This window comes from Bremia lactucae, assembly GCF_004359215.1.
Source record: "Bremia lactucae strain SF5 chromosome Unknown BlacSF5_NotPlaced_19_SHOA01000004.1_2068294bp, whole genome shotgun sequence".
Classification (NCBI taxonomy): Eukaryota; Oomycota; class Peronosporomycetes; order Peronosporales; family Peronosporaceae; genus Bremia; species Bremia lactucae.
This window is the reverse complement of record NW_027152031.1, coordinates 687,672-699,850: the sequence shown is the minus strand read 5'-3', so window position 1 is coordinate 699,850 and position 12,179 is coordinate 687,672. Positions and strand designations below refer to the sequence as shown.

General features: G+C 45.6%; 1 protein-coding gene across 1 annotated transcript; it reads left to right on the top strand.

Annotated features, from left to right (window-relative positions):
* The first annotated feature begins 8,632 nt into the window (after positions 1-8,632).
* CCR75_003146 (uncharacterized protein) lies at positions 8,633-10,043 on the top strand. Its single transcript, XM_067961243.1, has 6 exons — positions 8,633-8,922; positions 8,979-9,098; positions 9,165-9,320; positions 9,380-9,466; positions 9,537-9,815; positions 9,882-10,043. Exons 1-5 carry the CDS (start codon positions 8,689-8,691, stop codon positions 9,624-9,626), a joined length of 687 nt encoding a protein of 228 aa, XP_067821877.1. The 5' UTR covers positions 8,633-8,688; the 3' UTR covers positions 9,627-9,815; positions 9,882-10,043.
* The last annotated feature ends 2,136 nt before the right edge of the window (positions 10,044-12,179 follow it).

Sequence of the window (12,179 nt, the reverse complement as noted above, 5' to 3'; positions counted from 1 at the left end):
AAGACGGACGTGGAAGTTCATAAAACTCACGTTCGTCAGGTTCTTACACTTATGCGAAAGCATAAGTTGTACGCAGATCTCAAGAAGTGTATATTCGCTGCAAGCGAAATACCACTTCTTGGGTGCATCGTCGGTAAATATGGCGTGCGCCCTGATCTCGAAAAGATTAAGACAATCACCGACTAGCCAGTTCCAGTCGATGTGAAGTTACTTCGGAAGTTCCTTGGTTTAGCGGCGTACTTGCACAAGTACTCTCGCAATTATGCAGAATAAAGTTCATCTCGCTCGTCTCTTGGAAAAAGACGAGAAATGGTTATGAAACACTGATTGTCAGCGTTCGTTTGAAGGTATCAAGCAAAGCTTGATGCAATCGCCAAGATGGGCGATTGCAGATCAAGACAGACCATTCCATATGGTCTGTGACGCCAGCGATTTTGCAATCGCTAGCGCGTTAATGCAATACGATACAGACGTTGCGGAGCGCCTCGTCTGTTACCAATCGCATTAGCTGCAACCAGCTGAACGCAATTACCCAGTGCATGACAAGGAACTCCTTGCCATAAAATATGCATTGGCTAAATTTAGGGTCTATTTCCGAGGAGATAGACCGTTCATGCGTCATTACGCACGGCCGTAAACAGCCCACACCTTTCGCAAAGAATGGCGAGGGTGCTATCCTTCTTCGCGGATTATAATTTCTCCGTCGAATAAAAACCAGGACGACTTAATGTCGTTGCTGATGCGTTATCACGCCGACCCGATTTCGAGTCAGCATTGCACTCCAATAGTGAAAATAATCCTACTTTTGCAACACTCACTACGAGTGTTCCGTCATCAACCCTAGATGATGACATAAAGAAAGCCTACACAGAAGATAAGGACCTTCTATGCTCGATGGATCTTTTAATGAATCCATCCGATAAATCTTTTACAGATTTACCGGCGTTTTATCGATCGTCATCCGATCGATACACAACACGTAACGGCTTATTGAATTACACAGCCGTTACCGGCGACACCCCACGTGTCGTCGTCCCAACTCACAATGATTTGCGCTTGCGCATCATGTATGAGTGTCACGATGCTCCAACAAGTTTGCATCGTAGACGTGAGAAGACTTACCTCACAGTCAGTCGCGACTTTTACTGGCCCCGCCAGTATCAGTTCGTGCGCAAGTACATTCATGCTTGCGACGTATGTCAACGAATGAAGCCTAGCCCTTCATCCCGTGCACCTCTTCAACCTCTACCACTTCCGGTAGAGTGTTGGCAGTCCGTATCTATGGACTTCGTCTTCGGATTTCATGAAGACGATTACAAAAACAATGGAATCCTTGTTTTGTAGACAGATTCAGCGAGATGGTACATCTTGCTGCAGTACCAGAGTCAATTACGGCTCCGGGTTGTGCCCGTGTCTTTATCGACACGGTATTTAAACTCCATGGGTTACCCCGTGAACAGGTCTCGGATAGAGATCCACTGTTCACGGCGGAGTTTTGGCAATCCGTGTTCCGATTTCTCGGAACACGGCTCAATATGTCAACATCCGACCACCCAGGAACGGATGGTCAAACAGAACGCGTAAATCGCGTCCTGGAAGAGATACTTCGAGGTACGTCCAATCGCATCCAAATTGGAGGGAGTTTTTACCGATGGTGGAATTCGCCATCAATAATTCGGTACATGCGTCTACAACGCATACACCGCTCTTCGTGAATGGCTTACGTCATCCTCGCATACCCACCCAATTAGAAGGATCCTCTAGTTTAAGGGGGGGTGGACTCGCACGAGCAAAAGCATTTCTGGCTCATGCTCATCACGCATCGATTTAACAACGACGCGAGTGATGTCGGTGTCGACGAAATCGACATCGAAGACGAGAATGATCTCATGGCAGTACGCACAAAGCGTACTGAAAAAGACAAAACAAATGCGTCAGCAGAGAAATTTCTTCTGGCTTGAGAATCAATAATCCGTTTCGTTCAGGATTACATTGCTAACGCAGTGGACCGTCAGAAACGGAATGCAGTCAAACGTGGAAGACCAAATGTTCATTCATTTGAAATTAATGATCTAGTGCTACTCTCTACGGTAAACCTACCTAAGCGTTTAGTCACTAGTGTGAATAGCAGTAAACTACTACCCAAGTTCATTGGGCCTCTCCGTGTACTGCATCGCAGAGGCAATGCGTACACAATAGAATTGCCACGTAGGATGCGAACGCATCCTACGTTTTACGTTGGTCGGCTCCGCCCGTTCCATCAGTACGCGGCTTCTTCCGAGGACGGATTTGACGACCCTTTTCAAGAATCCCTAAAAGATTATTGTGATCGCGAACCAGATTCTCATGTTGAACCTGAAGTTTCTCATGCCGGTTCCAAATATCCTCGAAACTGCAATGAGCTGACGACAGCTCATCGCGAACAGTGTGATATTTCCGTTCGTACTCCAACATGGAGTACGCACTCTTCGAACAGTCTTGCAACCGTTCGATATGGTGATCCTGCACCGTCTGCTCCAACGAGCGACGCTGCCGCGCTAGTGGTCAAGTATCTCCTCCAAATCATGGAGGAAGTGATCGATTTTGTCGATCCTCGACATTAGATCCGACACACGGTTCGGATCTATTTTCCCTCCTCCACCACAATCATTGGTGGATTCCCACGGTGATCAACGTTTCCTTGTGGAACGTATCCAGAATTACCGTGATGTGAAGGGGCAGCGAACGAGTTATCTTGATCGCTGGCTTGGTTATCCACCTTCACGTGACAGCTGGGAGCCTCGTTCCCAGCTGGCTGCTGACGGTGAGGGCCTCGTCCGTCAGAAGAGGCGTATTGTCTCGATACCGAGACAGCGAAGACAGCGAAGACGCGAAGCGTCAATAACGTCACAAAGTGGTACTTGCAAGCAGTTGCATACGCTTGTTAATGGTGTGACTGGGAACATCGAGACAAAAGTTATGTCACAAAGTGATACTTGCAAGCAGCTGCATACGCTTGTTAATGGTGTGACTGGTAACATCGAGGAAAAAGTCAGCCTTGAGGCAATTCTTAATTACATGCTCTCTTAGAGCTAGACGAAATGTCTGTTGATGAGTTCGACCGAGCCTTATAGGCTGGTGACTTACCTATGATTGTTGTCGTCGACCAGATAGTGAGTTAACTCATCGTCACTTCTGGATGAAACCGTCCTGAAGGGCACAAAAGCGGCACTTAGTGCGCGGGGTGGATCATCGATCCTTTGCGAGATGTGACGTGTATCAACCTACCATCTGTTTTACCTCCGAATAGATGTGTCCGTCATCAAATTGACTTGGTTCCAGGGACTAAATACTGTTTTACTCGACAGTAGCATTCGCCAGAGGAACAGGGAGAAGTCATTGACGATTTTTTTCGTGCTAAGCACGAGGCTTGGATAGTACGTGAGAGTAAATCTTCAAATTCTACCCCGAAATTTATGTCAAAAAGCCTAATGGCAATTGGCGCATTGTACACGCTTACAACAAGTTTAATGCTGCCACTATTCCAGCACAAACCCCCATTCGTAGAAAGGATGTTCTTTAGAACAATAGGTTAGATGCACGATGTACAGTGCACTTAACTTAGTCGATAGTCCAGCTGCTCATGAGAGCTAGTGATATCCCGCTTACAGCGATTTGCACCCCAAGCGGTATAGTTGTATATGCCACAAAGGCTTTTTAACGCCCCGGCGATAATTAATCGTCTAGTGACGCAACTGTTCCGCCCTCATCAAGGTTATGCACATACTTATTTTGATGATATATATTTGTCTACAGTCGTGCGGAACAGGGCCATACGGATGTGGAAAACCACATAAACCATTTGCGAACAGTGCTCGAGTGTATGCGCACAAATAAATTGTATGTCAATGCATCAAAATGCATTTTGGGCGCAGAAGAAATTTCTTTCTTAGGGTGCTTCAATGCGAAGCGAGGCCTTAAAGCTGATACCGCTAAGGTTAAAGCCATAGTGATTGGCCGGTTCCTAAACTCTAAAGGATTTGCGTAAGTGGTTGGGTCTCGCCAATTACTTACACATATATTGCGAAACTTACGCTGATATGGCTAGGCCATCATCTAATCTCATTTAAAAGAATACGGATTGGTGCTCGACTAGCACAGAGCATAATGCTTTTCAAGCAGATAAGGATAGTCTTTTTCATGCCCCGACTCTTGCACTGCCAAATCCCAATTGGCATTTCAGTGTCGTCTGTGACGCATCGGATTTTGCCACTGGCAGTGCTCTGTTACACACAGATGAGGATGGGCGTGAACGTGTAATTGAGTTCGAGTCTTGACAGCTTAAAGCTGCGGGAAAGAACTACCCAGTTCATAACAAATAATTACCTGCAATGAAGTATGCCCTTGACAAATTCAGAGTTCATCTGTTAGGCTCTTAGCCGTTTGTGAAATATTCAGATCACGTGTCGTAACGCACTGCGACGAAGTCGCCCCATCTCTCACAGAAAATTGCTCGATGGCTATCGTTTTTTTGGCGAATACACTTTGAGGTGAAGAATAAGCCTGGAAAGCAGAATGCTTTGGCTGATGCGTCTTCATGCCGACCAGATTGTGAGATCTCTACTTTAACGACTATAATGTCGCCTATTACTGAATTAATCCGTTCGGCTTCCGCCCACGATGAACAGTGTGTAGCTCTGCTACAAGCTCTAAAGAGCACTAAATCAGGCTCTAAATTGTCGCACGTTTGCGGGCAAGGTTGCATCGATTTTCTATCGATGACGACCTTTGCTTTGTTGCGCGGACGCTGCGGATCCTCCGCGCGTCGTTGTTTCACATGATGAGAAATTGAAGTACCGAATCCTCTATGATTAAGACGATATTGTCCATGGTGGACGTCTTAGAAAAAAGACCTTTGACCCTGTAAGCCAGATTTATTGGTGGCCCAAACTTTACAAATGGGTCAGCGCATACGCTCGCAAATGCGAAACTTGCCAAAGAATTAAGCCCTCGGCGGATGCTGCTGCGCCACTGGCTAGTCTGCCTGTACCCACAGGGTGTTGGGAGTTCATTAGTATGGAACTTGTTTTCGGCCTCCCGAAAGATTCGGCCGATAACACAGGCATCGTGCTCTTTGTTGACCGATTGAGCAAAATGACTCATTTAGCGGCTGTGCCGGGTCCATTGATGGTGAACGTACAACAAGGCTGTTAATAGATCGCGTGCTTCGACAACACGATTTGCCAGCGGCAATTATTTCTGATCGAGATCCCTATTTCACGGGTAAATCTGGAAATCGATTTTCCGAGTGCGTGGCACCAGATTGAACATGTCCACAGCGGACCATCCACAGACCGATGGTCAAACTGAACGTGTCAATCGCGTCATTGAAGACGTTCTGCGGAGTGTGTGTGCTCAGACACACCAAGCGCTGGAGCTGAATGCTCCCAGTCCTGGAATTTGCGTTTAATAACGCTGCCATGCTTCTACAGGCTACACTCCATTCTATGTCAACGGTCTCACCCACCCAGTCGTTCCGATAACGATACCACTACGTGGCTCAGGGCTTGGTGGGGGGTTAGCCATTAGGCTTGCTGATATCAGCCCTGTCACCATTCGGAAACAAGCAAGTGAGTTTCTCGCAACGCAATTAAGTGCCTTAAGACATGTACGTGACACGATGGCTGATAGCCATATCAAACAAAAAAACAAGCAGATGCCAAAGACAGAAGCTGTATTAATTCTTATGCGGTCGGAGACCGAGTTTGATTAAATGCTATAATTCTACCTACCAACTTGGTTCCCGCGGTCTACTAGACCAAATTGCACCCGCGCTTTATTGGACCATTTACGGTCGCGGTCAAGAAGGGCCTAGCGTAAGCGCTAAATTTTCCTAGCAAGCTGCGGACACACCAGTGTTTTACGTCGGCTTGCTTAGCCATATCAGAGCCTATACATGTGGACTTGGAGGCGCTTGCGCCAAAAAGACGGCCATGCCGCAGACTGCTACATCAGCACCATGATGTCCAGCGGACCCTCCAAACGAGGTTGCTTACGTTCCATCATTAAAAGACGGTTTTGAGCCGCCTCAAAAGAGCCCTTAACCCGAGCAAGGCCCTCGCAAAGAAGTTGCACTTCGTGCCTTAGAGCATCAAATGCTTTCGTCAAGATTTCGGCTCCCTATCGCGCTGCTTGATGCGCGAGCGAACCTTCAGTTTCACGTGGGGGAACTCTTGAAGCGACGCCATCGAAAGGGCCAATACTAGACCCCTCTTTTGAAAACTCTTGCGAGTTTGAGGTACCTCTTCGACAAGATTGCCCGTACGCCGTTGACGTTTTTGATCGCCAAGCTCGGGGTCAACTCGCGTCAAACGACGCTTCCCACCACTAGACGAGGGATTAGGTGGATCTATAGCCTCAGTGCGGATTCGATCCATGGTCGCGCAAAAAACTAAAACACTGAAGTGTTGACTAGGCCTATACTCATTTTGAGGCATAAATGCCGAACTCCTAACTGGCCTTTGGCCTTAAGCTTGGCGAATACGAAGCGAAGCTTCCGTTCCGAACGAACATCAGCCACATACGCTGACTCTTTAACATTTCAAATATTGCGGAGGAGGCGGGCCCGATGGACCCAGTTCTCAAACGAAACTTTACTTTCGCTTTTTGGTTCGTTTGAAAACAGAACTATCGGAATTTCTCTCATTGATGTCATCGAAGCCCCACGGGCCGGATCACGTAAACGCGACAATTACTGAACTCGCGTCATTACTTTGGACGTAAGGTATCGCTCATGAGAGCGTCGCGAGCAGCGAGCTCCTCCGGCGTCCTCGCCTTGGATCCGGAGGTCAAGGTGGTCAAGCTGCGACCCGTAACTTCTTTGAGAAGCTTTTCCACGCTAAGTGAAGTGAATCGATATTCACTGTGAGGTTTAGCTTTTGCAAGGTCTGCAGCTGGACGACGATCTTGTTCCTCCATGAGAATTGCCTGCTCTTTGCTCTTCATCGAGCGGTTTCGTAATTATGTTGGAATCAGTGTCCGGTGTCCGGCGCCATGCAGCTACACATTCTCGGCACCACTTCTGGGAACGGATTTGGGGCCGCCGAGATTCGTCCACACGACGAGGCGTGTAGGAGCCGCGCTCCTTTTTCTCCTCCTCCGGTGGAGCGTGACTTTCATAGTCTACCATTCCTTTATCGTCGAGGAAGGTGATCAGAGTCCGTGACTCACGCTTCGATGCCATGGGACAAAGAAAAGCAAAGCACAAACAAACGGTTAGCTGTTTATGTTCTAACCTCAAAGAGGAAATGAAGCGAATGTTGTCAATCTGTGTCAACAGTCTGATGGGGGGGGGTAATAGGGCACTTATCGGTTGGAGAACCGTTGTTGTGGTACATTTACTTTATATATAAATTACCGTTTTATCCTATTTTAGAATAGTTAAGGTAGGGTTTTAACTTATATAATTAAATAAAGTGCAGTTCCCCCCTTTGATGTTAAAACGTCTAGTGCCTTCCTAAGGCTTGCGTTTTGATCTGTAAGAGGTAGAAGCCTTTTTAAGGTACATAATCTCGGGCACTTGTTGCAACTTGGTTCTACGAACCCCTAAATTTCTTTAACTATTGATTAAGCTTAAATAGCTTGTACGGCTCCCTGAGTTGTTAAACCTACTAAGATACTTTTTGAGTCTATAAGTCTTCTTCTGACTTAAGGAGCAAGGTAGCTCCGCTCCACTGATCATGCTCCACACGAAAACTGATACAGCCGCGTCTTGAGCTGCGTTAATTACCTCGTCAAAAGACCCGGCGAGACCTTCACTGATGAAAAGCTAGTGGTTGACAACATTGCTGTTAATTGTGAAAGTTGAGCTTAGAGTAAGCGGCAGACGTGTTGAGGTCAAGAATATTTTGAATATGATGTGATGGCTGGTCACTAATATGTATGAGAAAGAGGTATATTGTGAATTTTCGAAAAAAGGGGGTGATTTAGAAATTCGAGTCGAAAGATTATGAAAATTTCGAGATATGACAGATTACAATGTTGTGCACACATGTTTAGCGTTACAACAATACACAAGCAATCATATTTTGTTCATGAAAAGAAGTTCATTGCAGAGCGACATTTTTTCGTTAGATTGTACATAAAAAAAAACTCAGTATCTTTTGAAAAACAATGACAGCCGAAGCTACTGGGCACAATTTATCTAACATTGATGCTTGAGACTAACCATGAGCGTTTTTCACGGCGATGGCATTCAAGGCTATGTTCAAGCCCGTATGTCGCAACCGAAATTAAATTGAAGGTCGCCGGCTTTGAATTAAAAAAATTGGCTTTCGGTTGCAAACTATCAAACGACCCTGAGCTATACAACAACCTGTCGGTACAGTAGGCCAGTACGTTTTTAAGCGCCTTTGGTTTGGATAAATGTCAGTCGCGTCAAGCAGATTCAACACCGATTTTTACAGACAAGCTAGCAAAAATGAGGCCATGCAAAAAATGACGTAAAGCGCAACTTGAATGGTGTTATAATTGGTGAATTCCTGAGTAAAATGGGGAAAGGAGTCCGCTGTTCGCCACAAATAATTGTCTAGGTTGTAGGTTTATTCAAAAATGAAGATTAAAATTTATCCGATCTTAAAGGGACTAAAAAACGGGCGTAACTAAACCAATCATTCAGCGAAGTATTTACTTCAAAAACAGCTGAGATATATGACAAACCCTCCGTCCCCCAAGCGCCAGCGCACCGACGAAAAATTACATGACGAGAAGGTGCAAAATATCCTTGAGTCTGTGAAAGATGTGGAAAAGGAAATTGAAAAGATTGATGTGGAGCAAGCCAAAGAAATTCTTGTCATTGAGACCAAGTACAATGCCAAAAAGCGTCCGACGTACATTAAGCGCAACAAATTGCTGGCGGACATCCCCCATTTCTGGAAGCAAGTGGTACGCGCCGGCGTGTTCGATATTGCTGCCGTCAATTAATGTTTTTTTTGCTGCAGTTCATGAACCATCCTCTTGTGGGCAACTACATCAATGAGGATGACGAAATTCTGATGAGTTTACTGCAAACGTTCGACGTCAATTTCATTAATAAAGATGGAAGTTTTAAGATGGAGATGGTAAGAATTTTAGCTATGATGCAGTCACTGTGCGGCGCATAATATTTTGCGTTTGGACTGATTTAGACCTTCCAAGATAATCCATTCTTTTCGCCACCGACCTTGTGGAAGCAAGTAAAGTTTTCGGAGGACGGGGAAGAAGTGGAGGTCACTGCCTCGGAAATTTTCTGGAAGGATAAGGCAAACATGACAGAAGAGTCGGAGAAATATCCTTTCTTTCAGGTATTTAATCTGTGTGTTGCATTGGTAGTTTTGGTATTTGATTGGAATGCTTTGTGCAGTGGTTTATATCGACTGATGGGGACCAAGATGTAGCTGAGATCATCAAGGAGGAAGTGTGGAAAAACCCGGTGTCGTTCTATATGTTGGTAGGTGCTGACTCCTTTAACTGAAGGGCTAGAACAGTGTTTATTATTATTACTATATCGGTTACGTTAGGACGAAGGCGAAGATGATGAGGACGAGGAAGATGAAGAAGACGAAGACGTGGGTGATGGAGAGGATGCTGATAGTGAAGACAAGGAATAATTGTTTTTACTTATCAGTCCAGTAAAGTCGTCTACGAACAAACTGCTAGACTATCCTTTCTTCATCATGCATAGTTACGCTTCATTCTGTCTTTATGCTTCCCTTTTGTGTTTCCCTCTTGACGTACATAACGCTTGACAGCCACTTGATTGGGTTACGATTGTAAAATGGCCAATTTGGAAGGATCAACTGACAATATTTGTGTAGTGATAAGTTAGAACAGTGCTACGTGTCTCTTGTTACAGATGTTCGTACCAAGGCGCTTGTAACTGTTGCTAGCACCCAAGCTTGAAATGCGTACGAAAAGTCTTGGTATATGAAGCCATAAATCCAGGCAGGCGTGCATATTACCACAAAGCACAGTACCAATAAGGTTTCGGCGCGCTCCTGCCCCTTGTAGTCAACCATCGTAATAAAAGCGATGCACGAGTGCTCTTACACAATACGCTTTTCTGAATACAAAATAGAATATTTTTTTTATTGCGTATAGATCTTGCAAACTGAATGCAATGCAAAACCTCAATAACAATTAAAAAAATGCGCATAAAAATACTAGTTACATTTTTAGTAGTTAATATTTTTAAATATATCTGTCTAGGGATGTGTAGACCTGTAATGAGGCACACATCGATTGGAGAACCATTGTTGTGGTACATTTACTCTATGGGTAAATACCCTTTTATCTGATTTATAGAATAAAAAGTTAGTTACTTAAATCCCATTTATTATGGGTAATAAATGTGGTCGCCGCCAGATATAATCTGGCGGCCAAAATCTATTTTAATTAGCTAGGGTAAGGTTTTTAGATTTAAATAATTAAATAAAGTTCAGTTTCCCTTCTGATCTTAAAGCGTCAAGTCTGTTTGAGCCGGGCTTTGAAAGCCTCCAGCGACCCAAAGACATATGGGTCGCGCAACTTAAGGCATAATGCCCACGTTTTGGCACGCCTTCCTAAGGCTTGCGCATTGATCTGTAAGAGATAGAAGCCTTTCTAAGGTATATCCTCTTGGGCACGAACTGCCACTTGGTTCTACGAACCTCTGAATCCCTTGAACAAGGATTCCTTAAGCTTCAATAGCTTGTACGACTCCCTGAGTTATTAAACCCATTAGTTCAATAGAATTAAGTGACTCTGAGTCTGAAAGTCTTCCTCTGATTTTAGGAGCGAGGTAGCTCCGCTACACCTGGTAGCACTCGTAGTCAATCTACGCCTGAGTCTTTAAAATACTAATTTCTCACGAAAATGGAAGAGGTTCCAGAATTGTCAGAAGCGCAACGCGCCACTTATGACAAGCTCAAATCCTTATTCGGGCTTGAGCACGTGGAATTTATTATCTCCCAGGGACCAGAGGTCCTGCATGCAAGGCTTGAAGCCTTCATGCGGTACGAAGCCTCCCTTATCGGTCAGGTACAGGACCATTTAGCGGCATCTATGCCAACCCGGTACATCTCTGTACCTGACTCAGAGCCGAGGGCTCGCCCACTAACTGTAAATATGAAAACATTTGAGGGAAAAGAGGGAGAAAATCTCCCTTTCTGGATTAAGCAGATGGAAATGTCCATTGATTCCGCCTTGTTCTTAACAGAACGGCAAAAGGTGGTTATGGCCATTTCCAAACATGGACGTAGAGCCATGGAGTGGGCACTATCGTGCAGCACGTCGATAAAAGACGCTTTTCTTTCATGGGATTCGCTGAAACAGCAAATGACGAGCATGTTGCACCGCCTGATCAGGCTTTTCGCATGCGAGTACGCTCCTAGCGACTCGACAGGGTAAAAGAACCCTAGGGGACTATGTCCAGGAGTTGAGGACTCTCATTGCATCTATGCATTAAGACCCGGTGCAAGAAGCAATTGTAGTGACCATCTTTATGGGGGGTCTCAATGAGGGCGTTGCCCGGACGGAATTGTTCCGATCTCATCCGGCTAAGTTCGAAGAGGCAGTTACCATAGCGCTACGCGCCGAGTTTGACTTTGAGTCTGCTCGCGTTAGCACGCCTGTCTACCGAACAAGCTCTTCGAGCACATGGGTTCCGTCTAATAGAGCGGACCTACGGATTTAAGCCTCGTTAAGGAAGAAGAAGAGGCTCTTCAAGCTGTAGAACAGCATAAGACCATCCGTAGATGTTATATGTGCGGAAGCACGAACGATTTACGCCCTGCCTGCCCTCTTCGAAATTCGCGTAAAGCTCGAAAGAGCTCTAACTCCGACCTATACCAGAGATCTGGTACGGTGCGGGAAAACGTCGATACCCAGTAGGTGCGGTGCACCCTACTGGGGAAGACCTAGGCTCTGTTGAACCTCAAGGAGGTGAGAATAAAGAGAACCTAGCCCCAATTAGCTCGGTGCTCAATGGCACGGGGCGAGAATACAAGCCTGGCTTGCTAGTCGCTCAAGCGACTGTAAAGGGCATTGATAAGCCGCGGTCGATTTAATTGACTCAGGATCATCTGCAATTATGCTCGACGCCTTTCCCTTGAAGGAAGTCAACAATACGTTGAGGCGCTTAGAGCGCATGAAGTGATACAATCACGTTTCGCTTAGCGACTGGG